The sequence below is a fragment of the Athene cunicularia genome, assembly GCF_003259725.1.
Source record: "Athene cunicularia isolate RWA chromosome 3 unlocalized genomic scaffold, athCun1 chr3_part1, whole genome shotgun sequence".
Lineage (NCBI taxonomy): Eukaryota > Metazoa > Chordata > Aves > Strigiformes > Strigidae > Athene > Athene cunicularia.
Window position 1 is genome coordinate 28112298 of NW_020799097.1, and position 21384 is coordinate 28133681.

Consider the following 21384-nt stretch of genomic DNA (forward strand, 5'->3'; position numbering starts at 1 on the left):
TATGTGTGTTTAAACACCTTTAGCTGGTAACAAGCCCTTCACACTCCCCTCTCTGGGCAATTGCTGCTCTTGGCAATAATAGTCTGAGTGGGCGGCTGAGAATGGAGTTGGCAGACACAGTACTGATGCAAATTACTGCCACTTAGCAGCACATGCATTCATTCATCCAGGGAGTAATTTTTTATAATTCCAGAAGTAAGCCAAAAGTCATAAAATATTTTAATTGTCAATACCTAGAAATAAAATCTGTACTATATTTAACATTATCATAAAATATGTGAAATGGATCAATGAAGTGTCATATGCCTAATGTTATAAAGAAATCTCTGAAAAAATGCAATACATTCTATGTGCCTAATTTGTCTGTTTTGTGGTTTTTTTTTTCAATATTGCAATTGGAGACCTCATAATGCACATGTGAATGCTGATACGCATTTCCAAGACCAATAATGCTAACCATAAAATCTTGATTAGTCTTTCCTCTATTCTGGCATATTATTGCTTTCACGATTTTAGCTACTGAGATGAATAACGGAGGTGACAGAAAGGAAAGCAGAATAATGCACAACATTACTAAAGGCAGTATACAGTTCAATGAAATTAGCAGTCATTATTTCTGTGTTGACCATAATACTGCTGTTCTACAGGCTGTGAAGTAAGACACCACAATGCAATCAGTAGTTGGTTCTTTGGGTCACATCTCTATGAAGCGGCCTTACCTTACAAATAATTACCTTAAGTGCATTGACCAGGTACTGATTTCAAACACATTTTTTTTCTTTTATCAATAGTGCATTTTTACACAGATGTAATCAAAGCGTGCACTTTAATTTTATTTTTTTTTAGCCTTAGTCCTGAATAGTCAACCTCTTTTAACAGCCCCCTCTCTAAAGAAACAATAAATAGAGAAAACCTATTTATGTACACCAATATTCATTAATCAGTAATCTATTCAAGCTATCCTTTTTCAGGAGAAACAGACTTTGCTCAGAACAAATAAGCTTTCAACTGGTTTCTCTTTTAGGTTAGTTATTTAAATAACAGTGGTAATATAGTAAATGTGGAGGTCCACAATTATATGGGAAGCATAATATGCATAGCAAGAGAAAAAATGTATTTAACCAATTGATTTAACTTGAAAAAACAAACTAGCCTTGGAGTCAAGAGTTTATGATGAGTCTACTAATTGAGTAATTAACAAGTAGACAGGCAATATAAGTGTAACAGCTAAAGCACAAATGTTTTCACACTAATTGCAATGAGAATCCAGATACAGTACCTTAGCTTTATCCCTCATGGATCCTTTCCCCAGGATGGACATTTTTGCACCTGTTTCTTCTTGCAATCTCTTCAAAGAGTTTCCTCTTGGTCCAAGTAACTTCCCAACAAAATTGAACTAGAAAGCAAGTAAGAGAACTATTTTAGACTAAGAGGTACTTTTTCAAAAAATTAATAAATCTTTATAAACAAGCTACTTAAAAAAGAAAAGTTTACTTTCCTTTAAAAAAAGAACTCCTACTTAGTTCTGAGCCTATTTCATCAGAATACAAGATGGGAGAACCAAGGCATCCTCTCACTTAGCATGAAAGGCAGTAAAGGCATTTATGATTTATTTGAACCCCAGAAGGTTTCTCTCTAGGACAAAAATGGCCAGTGGCTGCTTAGGTTTACCTAACTGCTAAACAAGATCTTTACTTATCAGATGGTATAGGTGAAACCCAGAGAATGCATGCGTTCTTTCCACAGTTAGCCAGCTTTATTGGTAAAGCAATATATTCTGCAAAGTTAGAGCTTTAGATGGAATTTTAGGAACTGATATTTTACACATTGGTTTTAAAATAAATGCTGTTTTGTGTATCGGCTTCAAATATCTGTTTTGCCAGCAACAGAACAAATCACAAAAAAATAGATCAGTGTATAGATATTCAAGGCTATTTTCTGAGAGGATTTTGAAGAGCAGTGGGCTTTATCTGACATGCTGCTAATATTCTTAAACACTGCACAATTCAGGTGACACATACAACATTGTTTTTTCTGTATGAAGAGGACAGATGTCTACATGAAAATCAGAAGACTGAACAATAAATAAATGAGGTGTTATGTTGACACAAACTAGCAAAAAGGGAAGTAACACTAACTTGTCTACTCTGTAATCAATAGTCTCTTCAATTTATTGCTTTTTATGCTTTTCAAAATGTTTTAAAAACAACCAGAACTTGCTTAGTATGTTTCTGAATTATTTTCAAGTCTGAACAGAGAGTACTCTGCAACAACACAAATGCATCAGCCATGTTAATAAAACCCAAACTCAGAACCAAGTCAGATACCCCAGAACACAAGCTAGTTTTCAGTCCAGTGTCTTAACTATAAATCACTTGTAACTTACTTCAGAAATTGGTTAAACCATCAAAGAAAATGATATGTAATCACAGGAAAAATAAATATGTAAGGTGAAATCTACTGCCACCTTAACTACCATAACTGATTTCAGCAAAATAACATGTCTAGGGGGAAGTAGTAAGTGGCAACATTGCAGAAAACCCAGCAAGATTTGAAGATCCAAATAAAGATTTTTCAAGCTTATGTGTTTGTATTTTTTTTTTTTCAGCTCTACTTGTTCATTTAATAAAAGTTATCAACTCTTCAATAAATGATGCCCCATCATGGCATCAGCAATCCTATGTCTTGAAACTGTAGGTACTCTTCTTCCAGGGACAACTTGGCTTAGAAGTTGTTGGCTTGAAATTTATTTTAAATTTCATATAAACTAAATAGTGAGGAAGGAATGTCAAGGACTAAATTTCAACTTTAATACTAGACCTTGGGCTTAATCCATTGATACAAATAAGATTTCAAAATTACACACCTCATATATGTGAAGATTTATTAGAGATGGCCTAGCAAACAGCAGAGCTTTTGTTCCTCTTCAGGGTCCCCCTTACAAGCAGAATGGCTGTTCAGAAGTTACAACACAAAATCTTTTATACCACTTATACATCACCAATCAGACAAGAACTATCTACTGCTGCATCCTACCAGTGTCTCTTAAGAAAAGCTGCCCCTTGAAAGCTGAAAGAGCTATACCACTATGTAAGTTGGAGGAGACTATGGGAAGGGCAGCCAAAGCTCGACTCCATTTATACTGTGAATGGAATAAAACTATTAAAATAGACTCTATGAAGATTTATGCTAACCATTTATATTTAAGCACTTCATAAGCTGTCTAATAATTACTTTGACATATGGCTACAAAGGAGTGGTATGGTCAGCATAAACTATGCACAAAGTGGATTTTAATCACTTCACAGGAAATAAGTGGCTGGGGATTTTAATTCTATTGATTACATAGCAGACAGACACTCACATTTCATCCACATTCAACACACATCAGGAAGCAAGCAGTTACTTACAACTGAATAACTGAATTGCTCTTAATTTGTTTTTGTCTAAAGTTGCAAAAAAGCCAGTGTATATTAGAAATTCATCTGTTATGCTCAATCTTCCCAGTGTCAGTAAGCTCTAGGGCCACTGGCTATCCGCAGCATCAGTCTATAATCACAACTTCCCAGAAGTCTGGAAGTACTGACAGAGTAACTTTGTCTCAATAACTTATGAAAAATCCTTTATGCACACGTGGATAAAAACAGCAGGCAACTAAGAGAACATTTCAGTGAATAGAACAAATCGTGAAAAAATTTGAAACACAACTATTCATCTTAATTATTTTATTAAGACATGATGGATAAGAACCTGAGCAGAACTACTTTTAATACTGGAATGCTTAAGCTCCAGTTATGGTCACAGATGCAGACAAGCATAAAGCTACAGTGAAGGAAAATGTGAAAACTGAGGCAGTTTGACTGCATATAATGATGACCCTTGCCTACAAAAATGCATTTCTGGTACAGCCATTGTAACTGCAGATCTTACTTTGAAATCTCAGTTCTGACGCAATTACACCATGTGTACAAATTTTCTCCAAATACTAGTAGGTCTAAGTCTCTGGGATAATATCTGGTCATATTCAGAGAGGATAACTGAGAAATTATGACATATAGAAGAGAGAGTATGAACAGAAAGCTTTCATTGCTGGGGAGAAAACAGACTTACACTTGGAAAATATGGCTATTATTCTGTTACTGTATGTTTTTATAGGTGGCTTAACTTCTAAATAATATTTATGAATGGGAGCTAGGATTTCTGTGCGCTTGTAGAAACCCTTCCTGTCTATTGCAAATATTTTTGCATTATTTTCTTAGATTTTTAAATCATTTTCCTGGGGGAGATGGACACATGTCTTCACGGGAAAATGATGAGGTCATGGGAGGGGATGCTTTACTTTGATTATAATCAGATCCATAGCTGGGCAATTTTGCTACTGTGCAGAATAAAACTTAACAGAAAGTATAGCTTGACAGATCTTCTGAGTATCCACTTCCAGTTTCTTCCCCAACCAATATACACACAGTTTCTCCAGGTTTATCTGCATCTTGATTACTTTCACACTCCACCCCGCACAAGCAATCAGAGACTGTGAGATGCCCAAAGCCAACTCTCTGACTTCTTAATCTCAATCAAAGTTTTTGTTCACAGAACTTTTTTTAATATGCATATGGAAATAGCCAAAAATGGTACTGCATATGTGGACACACAAATGTTACTCCTCCCTGAACTGTGCTGCTCCCATCCATCTGCAAAGCTTTGTGCTTACGCATGGAGAATACTTACTGACACAGTATATGCTAGGACTGAATATTTAAAACCAAAGATTAGATACCCAAACAAATAGAGAAATCTCAAGAACTAATTAATGAAATTTCTTACCAAAAAAACACCTATGTTAGTGAAAAGCTAAGGATTGCAAAACATGCACGAATACATAATCACAGAATTGCTAATCTCCAGAACCCATTGCAGAAAAACACACCTCACTTGCATCAACACACCTCACTTGCTTCAGGCTAAGACACTGAAAAGAGAATCCCTAAAAGTAACCACGTGCTGTCAAGCTGGACCACAACACAGACAATCTGTCTCTCAGTGTCAGCATTATGTCAATATACCATACATGGTTTCTATGAAATGTCAGAAATTAATTATAACATGTGCTGTAAACAAAACGTGTACAATAACTAGTTCTTAAAATATATCCTACAGCTTACATACAATGCTGTGATAGTCTTAAGTGTACTGCAGCACCTCAATAAGATCAACACATATATTAATTCCCATTGCCATTCTTGAACTTGCTTGCTTTAACAGGGATATGTCAAGTGTTGTTCTCAGAAGTCATAATACCAGCAGAACTATCACAGAATTGAAATTAAACACACACACGCATTTATAAGTTGATATTTATACAGCATCTGATTTTATATCATGTTGCAAAGTCAGGGGAAAGTTTCTTCAATATATGGCATGTTAAAACAAATTGTCCAGGAGATGAGCACAATGGGAGTTTGAACTTTGAAACGGGCATCAAAGGCAAACAGACACAGCTTTACTATTGTGTCTGTGTTGTATAAAAGATGAGGGAAAGGAAGATAGTGAACTTGTGCTGTAGAGAATCTGCAGCTAATACTAGCATATTTAAATGTCCTTGGCTGCTAGCATCAGAGCCCTCTCTGAGAAGGAACCCACTCCAACAGCAGCAAACAGGCCTAATGGAGCAAGGCAGATAGAAGCTGCTGACTTTCACCACTACCTTATTTTTTAATGCTGAAAATTGTAACCAACCATTAATCTTTACCTCAGTTATATACACAGGACTCACTTTATTCTCAGTATGTGATAAACTAGCCTTTGAATAAGCAGACAGCCATACAATGGTCAGTTCTCTTCGAATACTCAGCACGCTGGTGGGCTGACATTGCTTCTCTGCTTATGCGTGCCAAGGTATACTGTGAACCTCCCAAGAGCTGGGACATGGGCTCCAAGGGCCGGTGGGGTGACAAGGAATGTCTGATAGGACATCCTATCATTCATCCCTGAAGCCAGCAGCAGTCTTGGGCTGAGAACAGTCACACGCAATAAGGACACCATCCTGCCTGCCCAGCCATGTGGCAAAGTCAGAAGTAAATCAAAAGTTACTCTACCATATAGCAGCACTACGTGCTCCCCATAAAACCTATCCTATCTGAAACCACATCTATCTTTTTCCTCACCTCCCTTTTGCACATGGGGCAAGAATGCTGGTAACCGATTAAGTAAATAATAATATAATTTGCTGTTATGATGCAATACAAGGCTCTAATCTGCGTTTCTTTCAAGATTAAAAACTCCATTTAATATTCAGAAGGATTTTGACTACCCCAGAACACCATACCATAGTTATAACAAATCTAACATATCGTTAACAGTATTAGCATTAAAGCCTCAAACTAAATGCAATGACTGAGAAAATGCATGTTTACATTTAGAAGAGCATTTGTTTCCCTGTTTGATGTAGCCCAAATACATTCCTACTAGAACTGTAATACTTCGTATTTTATAAACACTGTTTTAACTGGGTTTTACATCAGAAATAAGGAATATGCTTGCAATTCAGAAAAAGTGTTTGTGTCAGTGACTGTTTCTGTTTTATACACATATCAGTGTTCAGAACAGTAACAAAACCTAGATAAATAAGGAAAGGGACAGACAAATGTTTCCAGCTGTAAGATAAAACAGCACAAAGCCCTGAACTGGGAGAATAGATTAATGTCTTCTAGAAACAGCAAACCAGAAATAGCATGGGCTTGGCGACATGAAATAGGTTTGTTATTTCTTAGTGTGTTCTGTTCACTCTTGCTATCAGCTCCTCTGTGGGGTGACAAAGTGTCTTTCCATTTTCAGAGCTACTTATCCTCACAAAAAACTATCCTTATTCCTGGGGGGAAAAAAATCCTTCTAAATTCAATCCTGTGCTAAAGAAAAGGGGAGAAGACAAAGATGTCATTCACTCCCTAATAAAACTTTACTAATTGAGACTTCTGGTCTTATCCTAGCACTTCTTATAGTTAATTTATTTTAGAATAGCATTAATTTTAAGAGTATCTCAGTTTTTGATATGCACAAGGGACTTTCCTTCATGTTATGGCAGTACTGGACAATTACGAAGGCAGATTTTATTTTTCTCAACACTTTGTAAGTATGACAATGCCTGTAATAGTAGTTTTAACTTTTGATCAGCCCTGAACTGGTCAGGAAGTTGGACTAGATGATCACTGTAGGTTTCTTCCAACTGGAACTATCTATTCTATTCTATTCTATTCTATTCTATTCTATTCTATTCTATTCTATTCTATTCTATTCTATTCTATTCTATTCTATTCTATTCTTATTCTATTCTATTCTGCTCAACAGAATCTGCAAACCTCAAATTTGCCTCTCTCTGTATGTATTGCTTACCTCAATACCTCTTCAATATCTAGTGCTTTTTTGATTTTCAAAAATGAATTTAGTGTTTCAGGTAAGGATGCAACAATATTTTTAATACAGTGATGTGATGCTTGCTTTTTCTGGAGAATAGCTTCTGAGAAACACATTTGGTTAGGACAGAACTTTGCAGGGCTCCTCCCCCTGCAAGCGGCACAGGGGGATCAGGGATGGAAGTTGCAGCCAATTCATCACCTGTTGTCTCTGCTGCTCCTTCCTCCTCAGGGGAAGGACTTCACACACGTTTCCCCTGCTCCAGCGTGGGATCCCTCCCATGGGAGACAGTCCTCCACAAACTTCCTTCAACGTGAGTCCTTCCCATGGGCTGCAGTTCTTCAGGAATAAACTGCTCCAGCTTGGGTCCACCACAAGACCAAAGTTCTGCCAGCAGCCTGCTCCAGCGTGGGCTTCCCACGGGGTCACAGCCTCCTTTGGGCATCCCCCTGCTCCAGCGTGGGGTCCTCCCCGGGCTGCAGGTGGGTCTCTGCCCCCCCATTACCCCCCTCGGGCGCAGAGCACAGCTGCCTCACCATGGGCTGCCCCACGGCCTGCAGGGGAACCTCTGCCCCGGTGCCTGCAGCACCTCCTGCCCCTCCTCCGGCACTCACCTTGGGGTCTGCAGAGCTGTTGCTCTCACATATTCTCAGTCCTCTCCCTGGCTGAACTTCTCATTGTGCAGCAACTTTTTCTGCTTCTTAAACATGTTATCCCAGAGGCACTGCCACCGTTGGTGATGGGCTCAGTGGCAGGTCCATCTTGGCATTGGCTCTGTTGGACACGGGGGAAGCTACTAGAAGCTTCTCACAGTAGCCACCTCTGTAGCCCTCCTGCTACCAAATCCTTGCCACACAAACCCAGTACAGCATGTCAGGTGACATCAAATAGAAGAATAAAATTAATGTACTCTTTCGGAGGGTCTCTGGAGATCTCCTCCAAAGAACATTTGCTGATGCTTTCTAAAAGTATTTCACTACTGAAACTTCACTGTAGTGGTCCCAGAACTGAAGGAGAAGGCTGCTAGTTTCTACAGAGCTTACTGGGTCTCATCTCTTCATTATACTTTGAACAATAACCCGATGCCAGAGTGTGGAGAAAAATGGACTCAAAATTAAATGCTCAAAGTGAAAATACAGCTTCTTGACAAGTCCATGCCAAATTAATTTCTGGTTTAAATCAACAGAATTCCCTCAAGAATAAATTAAATCTGAGTAACAAAGTTAGAATCATTAAAGCCACTGTGACTATAAGATTTACCTATGAAATAAACACTTTTTTTATTACACATTTTTTTTACCTTGAAAAGTGCTGGGAGTTCATATTTACAGTGTGCTTGATGAAGCTGCAATACTTGTCTGGCTATTTACTAAACCATAGTAAGCATCTAAATCTACAGTGAAAATACATTTTTGGCATAACTCCATGAAACAGATGTTCAGCAACTCCAGACAAACATCTTCCAGATACAAGCCCACATTGAGATAGCAAAAATATCCCCTCAGTTTCATTTTGATCAGTTTTCTGTCAGAAATTGGTAACAAGTTGTGGCATTTAAATAAAGAAATTTAAAAAAGCCTTAACATTAAATAAATTTTCTGATTAAGAAAAAAAAAATGTTGGTGTCTGATGCATCTTTATTCACATAAATGTTCTTAACGCAGGAAAATTTAAATAGCAAATTCTCTAATACATTCATTAGCAGTGTGATTTATTACAATCTGCTAATCTTTCAGACACCCAAACATTTTACTTTGTGCGATTCTATTTTTAACTCTGACTTGAGGTAACTGAGGAAAAGCCAAGGAACCAAGTAAATTTCACGATCTATATTAAATCTGCAATTAACAAGGTTAAGGGGTTTATTATTTTAATTGCAGAGATATCTAGAGAGACTCATTGTACCAGGTACTGCACAGGCATGCTGAAAGACATTATCTTGACTCTGAAGAGTTGACAAGTATGTTAAAAAAACCAAACAGGCCTTATTGAATGTATATGGCTATTATTACTTATTTGGATGATCAGGGAGTGATTGCAGAAACTACTGTCATTAAAATCACTGGGGTTGGTTATGAAAGTGGGTATTACTCAAGGTAAGTGCGGCAGGGCCAGGTTCTGCTGACAGAAGGACCAGGCAAGAGCCTTCTTTCTCAACTCAGAAAAAGAGAAACAGAATTCTAATGTCAAATTTTATTATTAGCTTTTGCCTTATAATTCTTCTGCAACTTTGAATAAACTGCTTTTTCGTAAGCTTACTCCTATTTGGCCAGTCCAGCTGGGGCGGTGTGGAAGGCTGAGGGTACACAGGAATGGCTCTCAGGTTTTTTTGCCCATATTAGGGAGGTTAGAGCTATTAACAAACTAATCACCAGTCAGAGGTCATGATGGATCCCAACCCATGTCTCTAAAGAGTCACAAATTTTTTTGAGGGCTGACTGTTCCTTAATGGAAAGCTGTTCAAGAAGATCAGTATTTTTAAAAACAGCAGAGATGCTGAGCTAACAATGATTTTGCCTTGTCATATTCTGTTGAATCAAGCGCAAGAGGCCTCTTTAGGACAAAAAGCCACCTGACTTTTAACATACATCCTCAGTATCATAGCCAAGCCTAAAGTAGTCAGGCTTTTTACTATTTAGAAATAATTAAAATCCAAGTTAAGTAATAAGGAATTCTCGGAATTGTGTATCTAAGACTGGCTCATTTGAAGGACATTATCTAAAACAGTATTTATATGAATGCTAACAATTCAGACTGTAGAAGTGTACCACTAACCTCTTTTCAAAGTGCACAATTAAGTAAGTTTATATTAAGCATATATGCAGGTATGGAAATAGGTACTAAGACTATAACATTTAAAAGCACAATAAACATTTGGCTAACTGGGTTTATCACTCCCACCGATACATACTTTACTGGTCGCAGTAATAAATACCATCTGCTCTTTGCTAACTGGCAGTAACCTACCAACCTTTTTCTACCTTGGAGTTTGGAATGTAAAAGGAAGATCTAAAGGAGCTGTAATGAGATGGGGTTTCCAAGCACAATAACTCACTCTTACTGAGCTGAACATGATTTCAAATTAGGTGAAAGATTTCTCTTTGCCAGATGCTATATTTGCAAAGTTCTAAGTCAACAAGAACAAGGATAAGTCAAGGGTTGAATACCCAACAATAAAATTAATGCATCTTTCCGATGTATGTTAGTGATACACAACTAGCAAAATCGTAGCACAAAACTCAAATTTCTTTTCAGTCAAGAAATTATAAGAACAGCTAATTTGGACCCAGTATGTTATTGAACTGATTTAACATGCATGTATATAGTATCTAATTTTGTAGACAGCATTGTATTAAATCACAAATGGTTTATATTAATCTAATTAAAAACTCTGTTAGTCAACTTGGTTTTGTCTTTTGTTATTAAAATAATTATACTTACAGCAGCGTTTATATATCAATTTACATATACTGAGCCCTACGCAACATTAATTTTAATCTCGAGTCACGTTCATAATCAAAGCAAAGCATTACTTTAAATTGATTGACATATGCAAACTCACATAGCTCTCTGGAAATTAAACCACACAGCAAAAGCACTCAAAAACATTTTACAAAATTCTGGTTCTTCCCCCTCCCACCATATATTTTCTGTACTATTTTTGTTCTTTATTACTAAGGACAAATGCAAAAAAAAAAAAAAAAAAAAAAAAAAAAAAAAAAATTTTTGAATTTTTAATGAGGACTTGGCTGATCTGAAGTGGTAATGCAACAAAATGTTTTAAGAGCAGCAAAGCATTCCAGAACAGCACTGACAAGGTGAAAACAGTTAAACAGCTACTGTGCTAAAGCAAAGACCTGAACAGAATGGTGCTCACTCTGTTCCCAAGGTGTACAGATAGGACATCTGTCTGACTCATACTTAAATTTCAACCATGTTTCAAGTGAAAATTCTACAAATTTCAGACAACAGGTATTGTCCTCCACTTGTCTGTTCAATCAAATGTGGCAGGACAGAACACAAACTCAGACAATGCAAAATAAATACTGTTGGATATACTATCACTCTGTTCATGAGCTCATTCTCAAAAGCCACATACTGCAGCACTCTGTTCCAAGAGCAGACTGCACACTAACTGAATGGACTCTTTTTCTTAGCTTCTTTGCTCACTGTGATGAGCTTATGGAAGAAAAACTAACCTGCATTAATTTGGTATCTGGCTCAGACAGCTTTCCATCACAAACATATTAGACACATAAAGATCCTCTCCATTCACAAAACTGAAACTGCCCTGGCTTGCTCTATAGCATGAACCCAGAGGATCTGTGGAGCCTCCTCCTCCACAGTACACAGGGTTGACTGCAACGGTAGCAACCAGTGCAGCAGATTCTTGAATTTAGATTTCATTTAACACTGCTGATTGTATAAACAAGCTAAACACACACATATATATATATATATATATATATATATATAATCACTCTGTAATTGGATATAAATGTAACAGATTTGCTAACTGTGAAGAATCAATCACTGTGTTAAATATGCATACAAGGAATGTGATTTTTTCCCCATTATCAGTATGTGTCTGTGTTTATAATTTGCCAAGTTGATAGCCCATAGTACTCACTAATTGCGATTTAGAATACCTACTCAGTCTAATCACAAAACTAGAAATTGTAGAATTTTATAACATTTGAGTGTAAAAAGCATCTAAAAACCTGAGACTGCTTTGCTGATCCCTCTACAAGTGACATAACTGTGCTTCAGACAGTTAATGTGAGGCAGAAAAAAGTACTTTCAGGGCAACACCTCAAAAGAAGAATAAGACATACTGTATGTGACAAATGAGCTGGCAAGCATGAGCTGGAAGCCTAAGTGGCTTTGAATAACACAGGCTGCAGTATCTAACAGTATCTAGGAAGTCTTGACATTGTAGTACAGCAACTGTGAACAAAACCGTGGCTAGTATGCTCCTACCTGATAAAACATTTAATGATCTGCTTTTTTCACTTGCATCCTTTTTTCTTATCCCCACAGTCCAGGCTAAGATCCGATTGTCACTTAAAAGAATATTATAGAAGTAATATTGAATTCTGATCTAACACAAGATTAAGAAATGCTTCAGGTATATTTAATAACTATCTAGTTTTAATAACTATGTAGTTTATCTAATATTTATTCCATTGTAATTATCCTGCTACAGCACATCTACTGTCTTCAAGAAAAATTAATGTGTTTCCAAAATATGTATTAAAGATATCAAAAAATGCAAAAAAAGGGCAGTGAATATTTTCTATGGAAGTTGTCAAGCCAATATGTCCCCAGCTCCTGCTGTTTAAGGAAGCCAGGAGTTCTCTCCTAGAAGGGTTAAAGTGACACCAATCATACCAAATCATACCAATCATACCAAAGTTATTACCCTGCTATCCAGGTAGATAGTTCAGCCTTTGAAACTCACTTTCATGTTGGCATCTGACCCAGTTGGACAGCTGGTGTCTGTGTCTAAAAAATTTTGAGTACATCACTCCATTCAACGCTGTTATCTGCCTTGAACCTCAGTCACTCAGGGGAGGCTGCTGTAAATCTCCAGCTTAGCTCATTCATTAACTGTATGAACTTCGGTATTTCACACAGATTTATGAAACCCATAAATTCCAGGTGTGGAGCTGGGTGTTCAATGCCCAGATCCTGCATGGACAGAAGAGCAACATCTAGTCCTCTTGGGAACCTGTGTTTTACAGTAGTCTTTTATGTTCCTCTAGGAAATCATTGCATTCAAGTTCCTTCATGGAATTATAAATGGTTAGGTGTTTTGATTTCCAGCTCTCAAGCATTTATACCATGATGGGTCCCTTATATTTGTCTCTCTGCAAATGCTGTAACCACTGAAATGAACTAAAGAAAAAACACAACTGCTGTGACAAAAAAAAAAATATGTGAAACAATAAGCAAAATTAGCTTTCAGTTTTGACACTGGGGAAAAATATAAGTGTAACTTTACACGGAACATTATATTATGTGGAAATCTCAAAAGTAATTGGAAGTTCTTAATTTAATAAACACCATATCTGTCTTAGATCATTTAGATTGTAGAAAAGTAGAGCAGACAAATGGATACATTCTTAAAGGTAAAAACTATGGATTTATTCCACACAGGTAAGTTTCTGGGAATGTCTTCCCACCGCAAATTTTTTTACAAAACAATCCTATTCCTCTTAAAATTTAATAGATCTGAAAATAATATTGCACCAAAATAAGCACAGAGCAGTGCACTTCAACCTGCAACAATGAAATCAGTAGGCAACTATTGATTGATGTAAATTTCATTTAAAATGCTATACAGTGATATTGACAACCTAGCAAATGTAATGTCACATTTAAGCACCATCCACAAACTCATTAGATTCAGATTAAAAACTGCCTTATGAAAATCTTATTTTATTTAAAAGCCAGCACACAACTTTAAGTTTCATTTTAAACATCTAAATTTTTAGATATTTGCCTCAGATTACAACTTTCATCTTTGCCAGTTTTTTTCTTATGACATATAACATCCTGTTTTATTTGCTCACAATGAATACAAAGAGGCTGTGAGGCAATGCAGGGCAGAAATCAGGAGATCTAAAGCCCAGCTGGAAATTAATCTGGCTTCAGCAGTCAAGGATAACAAGAAATGTTTCTGTAAGTATGTGAGCAGCAAAAGAAAGACAAGAGACAGACTCCATCCCCTGCTAGACACAGGAAGAAACATGATACCAACTGATAAGGAGAAGTCTGAGGTGCTTAGAGCCTTCTTTGCCTCAGTCTTTAATAACAGTTGTATTGAGGGATCCAGCCTCCTCAGCCAGAAGACAGAGGCTGAGAGAACGACCCTCCCACAATCCAGGAGTACCAGTCAGTGACCTGTTGCATCACACAGACACACACAAGTCTATGGGACTGGATGGGATAAACTCGAGGGTGCTGAAGGAGCTGGCTGGGGTGCTCGCCAAGCCGCTTTCCATCATTTTCCAGCAGTCCTGGCTGACCAGGGAGGTCCTGAAAGATTGGAAATTGGCCAATGTGATGCCCATCTATAAAAAGGGCTGGAAGGATGATCCAGGAAATTACAGGCCTGTCAGCTTCACTTCGGTGCCCAGGAAGCTGATGGAGCAGCTCATCCTGAGTACCATCACACAACACGTGGGACAACCAGATGCTCAGGCCCAGTCAGCATGGGTTTATGAAAGGCAGGTCCTGCTTGACAAGCCGGATCTCCTTCTATGACAGGGCCACCTGTTTATTGGATGAGGGAGAGGCTGTGGATGTTGTTTACCTTAACTTCAGTAAGGCCTTTGACACTGTTTCCCACAGCATTCTCCTGGCAAAACTGACTGCTTGTGGCTTGGATGGGCACACGCTTTGCTGGGTAAAAAAACCGTCTGGATGGCCGGGCCCAGAGAGTTGTGGTGAACAGAGTTAAATCCGAGCTGACAGTCGGTCACGAGTGGTGTCCCCCAGGGCTGGGTGTTGGGGCCACTCCTGTTTAACATCTTTATTGATGATCTAGATGAGGGGATCGAGTGCACCCTCAGTCAGTTTGCAGGTGACCCCAAGTTGGGTGGGAGTGTTGATCTGCTCGAGGGCAGGGAGGCTCTGCAGAGAGACCTGGACAGGCTGGAGCCATGGGCTGAGCCCAACTGGAGGAGTTTCCATAAGGCCAAATGCTGGGGGCTGCCCTTGGGCCACAACAACCCCCAGCAGCGCTACAGGCCCCTCACTCCAAAAAGGACATTGAATGACTCGAGCGTGTCCAGAGAAGGGCAACGAAGGTGGTGCAGGGTCTGGAGCACAGGTCGTACGAGAAGCAGCTGAGCGAACTGGGGTTGTTTAGTCTGGAGAAGAGGAGGCTGAGGGGAGACCTCATTGCCCTCTACAGCTACCTGAAAGGAGGTTGCAGAGAGCTGGGGGTGAGTCTCTTTAACCAAGTAACAAGCGATAGAACAAGAGGTAATGGTCTTAAGTTCCACCGGGGAAGGTTTAGACTGGATATTAGGAAGCATTTCTTTATAGAAGGGGTTGTTAGGCATTGGAATGGGCTGCCCAGGGAGGTGGTGGAGTCCCCATCCCTGGAGGTGTTTGAGTAGGGTCGACATAGCGCTGAGGGATATGGTGTAGTTGGGAACTGTCAGTGTTAGGTTAATGCTTGGACTGGATGATCTTCAAAGTCTTTTCCAACTTAGACAATTCTGTGATTTGTAATCACATCAGCAAATATGTTTTAATAGTATAATTTCCAGACTAAGGTTTTTTCAAGTGTTTGTAGATGTAGGGTATGGATATTACGCACTGGTTGGTCATTCTTCGGCTTGTCCATCTCACATTTAGAATAACAGAAAATAGCTTTCTCATTAATCTTTATCAAATGCAGAACAAAGGAACTCCAAGTGTGCTAACAAACACAGATGCCCAAATCCTAGAACAGCTTTCAGCTGGTCAATTCCAGTTTCCTAGCTGTCAAGCCTGGTGAGCCTCAAACTTTATTATTCTCTAAGAAATACCAGAGAATATCATATGAATGTTTCTGATTTAGTACATCCACACAGAAAAAAATACTATGAGAAGAAAAATGAAATTACAGGAAAAATGACTGTGAAAAATAACAGTGATAACTTAGGAAAAGGATTGTCCTACGGAAATCTTATTTGCAAATCATGAAAGTATGGGGGAAAGAAAAAAAAAAAGAGAAAAACCAGAAATACGCTATCTTGGATGTCACTTCGCAGACTACAGTGGGGAAGAGGACAATTTTATAGGGAAACTGCTAGCCCTGGCCAACTTCGTTCTTTCACGTTCTCAAGACAGGCCAGATGTAACGCATGAAGTGACAACATGCCATGTTCCAGCTACCATGACATGGACAGAGACTTGTGCTGCTGGCTCTGAAGAGAATGTGCATCTTCTGGACCTCATAAGAAGTTCACACAGACTTCAAAGACATGCTAGTGGCAGGAACTTGTAGTCCTTACATAAAACAAAAACTGAGAAATGTTGGAGAGAACTTCTGGAGGCCAAATATAGGACATTTGTTAGCTGAAAGCTGGGAGCTGCACAGTGGCACTCTTTGCAATACTCTCATTACACCATGTGCAGATTCAGAGAGAAGGGGACATGCCAAAGCATGCAGTTGTGGGCTTAAATAATGATGTTAGGAGGAACAACTGAGCTTCACCTGGAACTCATGACACACCTAGGATAGGGAGAGTCTGTACAAAAGGAAAAGACCTCATTTGAAGTATCAAGGATCCAGATGTGGATATGCCTAAAAATCAAAGAGATTATATATGCTGGATCTGGAAAAAAAAATTAACTTACTTAAATATTATAATCAAGAAAAAGATTGTATTCAAATTCAAGTTGTATTCAAATATGGAAAACAAAAATAAATGTGACCATTAACTACTAGCCTAAAAATCAAAAAAACAAAAAACAACAACAACAAAAAAACCAACTCACCACATCCACAAAAAAATGTTAAGAGAAAAAGTTTGAGGAACAACTTGGAGAAAGTATAAAAAAACGAAAATAAAATATTTTTCAAGGATTTGGAAGCCAGATAGGGAGCTGGTAGGGCTAACAGCTGTTCAGCCTACAAACGGAGTATTCAAGGAAGATGAGGTCAGATCACAAAAATAAAATGCTTTTTCTCCATCTGGGTTCATAATGCAGGAAACTGTGAGGAAGGTAGTCCAAGAAAAATTTTCTAAGAATTTCCAATTAAATTACTAAATATCAGAATAGACAGTCAAATTAGTGAACAGGAAAACAAATAAATTAGAGAGGTGAAGAGCTGACATGGCTATTTTAAAGGGAAATAATTTCTCAGCAATGTACTGGTGCTCTCCAAAGAACAAACAAACATGGAAAAGAAAGTAAGCTGATACCATATACCTGATTTCAAAAAGACATTCATTTTCATTAAGTCCTTTATCAATAGCTCTTAATGAAGCCAGCCTGACATGCGATTAGAAGAAAGGCCCTCTTGTGGATTAAAAAAAAAATAAATTATAGAAAAAACTTGGAGTAAATGTTCAGTATTCACACTGGGAGGGTATCCCTGGTTGAATCCTGCAGGGATCCAGTGGGACACTCAAGCTGGCAAAAACAGTGATCATCAAGAAGAAAAACTTTCCTGATGATCCTAAGGTAAATCAGGGCTCTGAAGGCAGGACTGGCTATAAAAAGCTACAGGTTATGATACTCAGTGACAGCTGAAATTCAGTGTAAACAAATGTAAAACACACAGAAAAACATCCCGTGTTTATAAATAAAATGTTGTGCTGATTCTAACTCCTCAGAAATTATTTCAGGAAAAATAACAGATGGCTCAGTGCACAGTAGTAGTGAAAAAAGCAAACTGTATGTGCTATGTTATGAACTATTAGGGAAGGAATAAAGTAAAAAGCAGAGAAGAGCATTATGCTACTTTAAAAATCAGTAATACCACACCACCTTGAAGATTATTTACAGTTATGGCGTCTCAATTTCAGAAAGGCCATAGGACTGGGCAATTTGGGCAAAAATATTATGTTTATGTAGAAAGAATGACTAAATAGGAATAACCAAATGAGTCTTGATTTTTCATTTTGAAAAACAAAACCGAGAACTATAAAGATGACTAAAATCATGAGGAGCATGAAGAAGGTCAATTGGACGTGATCACCAGAGCCTACTACAGACAGAAACTGGGGGCCGAAGCAGATCCTAGCAAGCAGCAGTCACCAAACTAGCAAATGAAAACTTTCTGTACAGTATTCTTCCAAATTTGAGTTTTAAAACTGATTGACAGATTCAACAGAAGAAAATACCCTGAACTCAGGACATCCTTGTTGGAAGTTGAGATAATATTTTGGAGATGTGTCTCTGCACAGTTTGACTTTGGTTTTAGGTGTCCAGTCTTCATCACTGCTGGAAAAGCTAAACCACAGCAGAGTAATGCTCCTGTTATAAATTTGCAATAGACAAAGATAATCTGTGTGTCATAGTAAAGCGAGTATTACCCTCTTTATACTTAAATCACATGCTATTTTCATCAGGTCTATGGTCACAAAAAATGTTACTATGCAAAAATGCTTAGAAACAAAAAAAGCAAAACTATTTCGTTCATATTGCATTTTACTGTAAAAGCAATTAGGTTTTCATGCAATATTTTACTTTTAGATGTGATGTAATATTCTTCATTCATACTTTAGACATATACAGGGAATTATTCTCTTTTAGTCCAAACATAATTATCTTGCACAGTTATGGTAAACAATACATATTTGCAGTATGCTTTGATCCAAATATTAATCTCTAAAGATACAATTTTTGACAGTCCTCTGGAGTATCTACAAGATTTTGCTCATATGCAAAGACAGCAATTTACAACAGTGATGGCAATTAAATAAATTATATTCTTCATTTAAATAAATTATCAGCCCTGAAAAATGAATTACATCCAACTACAGCAGCACATCTCCTTCTGCTTACTCGCTGGGAGCTGTTGATGTGTATTTTTTACTTCATGCAGATGGAATATGACTAATAAATGAATTCCTTGTGTTTCTTTGGACTGAAACATATAAAACTAGGCTAAAGACCTAATCCTACTTCCTTATTTGTGAGGAATGAACATATTTTTATGTATAATAAATGGATGTACAGTAACTAATATGGATGTAAATCTGCCACAGAATTATCACTCAACACTCAGATTCATATACAACTCTCACATTCATACTGATCTGCTCTAGATGGAAAAAACAAGGTGTTTTGCTGATCAAGGATGTCAGTTAGACACTCGAGTGAAAAGAGTAGGCTTATTTTACTGTTAATAATTAAAGTATATAACCAAGTACAGAATACAGACAATATGGAATAAGAAAAATACAGAATAGTACACTTAATTATTAAAACATACAGTTAATTATAGAAAATAAGAATAAGGAAGGCAATGTACCTAATCATTACTACCTGAGAGAGAGAACAGTGATTAAGAAAGATCCCTCACCACTCGCACACGTCACCATCACCCAGCCCCGCAGTGGCCGGGCAGCCCCGGTTACAGCGAGGGTTTGCAGAGCCTGTCCCGGCAAGGGGGAAATCCTACGCGGGGCGTCCACCCACAGGTGAGGCTGCCAAAGTCGCTGTGAGCAGGTCCAGCCTTATATACCCCAAAAATCAGCAAGTCAGAATGACTTGCACTTTTCTTTGAGCGGTAACATCTCGTTTCATCCTCCTGTTGGATTCCACCCAAAGCCTGGCCAGGGCTCAGGGGGGAGAACCAAGGGAGTTTCTAACAAGGCCAAACACTTGGGTTCTCAGCCTTGAACAAGGCTAAACAAGGGAAGGTGGATACATTCTCACGACATTTCATCCTCACTACTGATTATATATTCTAAGCTACATTTTTTACTAGTGAGTATACATATTTCATTAATGATCAGATACTAATAATTAATGCTAATGGTAATACAGATTTTAATAATAAACAGATACTAATAATGGATAATGTTTGGTTGTTAGGGTCATCTAGAGGTTAATTTTGTTTCAGGGCCTATTATTCAGGCCTTAGCACTACACAAGGAGAGTGCAGAATGAACTTCTCCTTTTTTTTTCTTGATTTACTAAAAATAACATGATTAATTAGTCTGATGCATATTTTACACGTATTAATATTTAAAAAAAAATATTAATCATCTCTTGTAAATACGATTTTCAAATATAGCACTTTATAGCCTTGACATGTAGACAAAGAACTAATAGCTAAACTAAAATAAATATATTGTGAAATAGATTTTTCAGGTAGTAACATTAATTAAAATTCCTTATTTTTACTGTCATTGAAAAGCATCAGATTTATTCATGATATGACAGAATTCATCATGACAGAATGCAGAAGTGAAAATGTGTTTGATATTGGATACAGACATTAAGGTTTATCTGCAAAATATATGGGGTTTAATATTTATTTTATCTTCATAAACTTCTGAGGCAATTATAAGCCATAGGTATAAGGTAGCTGGCAAACTCCTTAATAATTATTTTTGAGAAGTAGTTAAAATGTGATGAAGAACTGGTTATTAACATAAAAGCAATCATTGGTTTATGTAAAATTATAAGATATGGAGAAGATGAGCAATGAGTCAAAAAGAAAGTGAGTCAGCGATGTTTACAGCACAGGGTTTATGCCAAGTCTTAAGAAAAGATGACAAAAATATCCTTTCACTATCACAATTACTCTTAATTTGCACAATCTGAGTCTACTGTATACTTTGGAGAAAAATATATGTCATTAAATAAAATTAATGAAACATTCAATGTACTCAGTTTCTCCTTATTTCCATGTAAATGATTTTAACGTGTTCTGATGTAAACTGCTAAATGTTAACTTTCAAAACTAATCAATATTTTTTCTTTTATACTAAAAGGAATTTTTTTAATGCTGTTGTCAGTAGACCCATATGTATACAAATAAGTCCGTGTATCTTAAATGAACTCCATCAAAAATCTTTTACTGTAATCTCTCATTTCTTTATAAGCAGAGCACAGTCCCCACTGACCTGAAGGCTAGAGGTAATCAATGTGCCAGTGTCTCCAAGCAAAATTTAGTACAGCACATCTACAAACAAATACTGTAAATGAAGCACTAAGCAAAAACAATAATTTATTAGGAGCTATAAATAACTTCCCATTCTATACAAAATGGCTCCTTATATCTGAGATTTCCCTGTACTTCTGGAAAATGCAAGCAAGTAAAAAAAATGTACCAGATAAAACATATTGGGCATGTTTCCCCTTTTAAGCAGTTTCTTTCTTAGCTCTTTGTCGTAGCCTGTATCACTAGCAATTCTAAAACATTCAGCTAATTATTATGAATCCTTACTTGGTTAAAGTGACTGTACACAGCTAATCAGATCGTTTTCCTTTTAGTTGCAACTGCAATTTCAA

The 21384-nt window shown here is 37.4% G+C and overlaps 1 protein-coding gene across 1 annotated transcript in view; it reads right to left on the minus strand.

The window, feature by feature from the left end:
* KHDRBS2 (KH RNA binding domain containing, signal transduction associated 2) overlaps nt 1–21384 on the minus strand; it is a 292281-nt gene that overhangs the window by 231988 nt on the left and 38909 nt on the right. The window contains exon 3 of the mRNA XM_026844066.1: nt 1280–1396. Coding sequence (XP_026699867.1) covers nt 1280–1396 — 117 coding nt within the window. The remainder of the gene's footprint in view (nt 1–1279; nt 1397–21384) is intronic.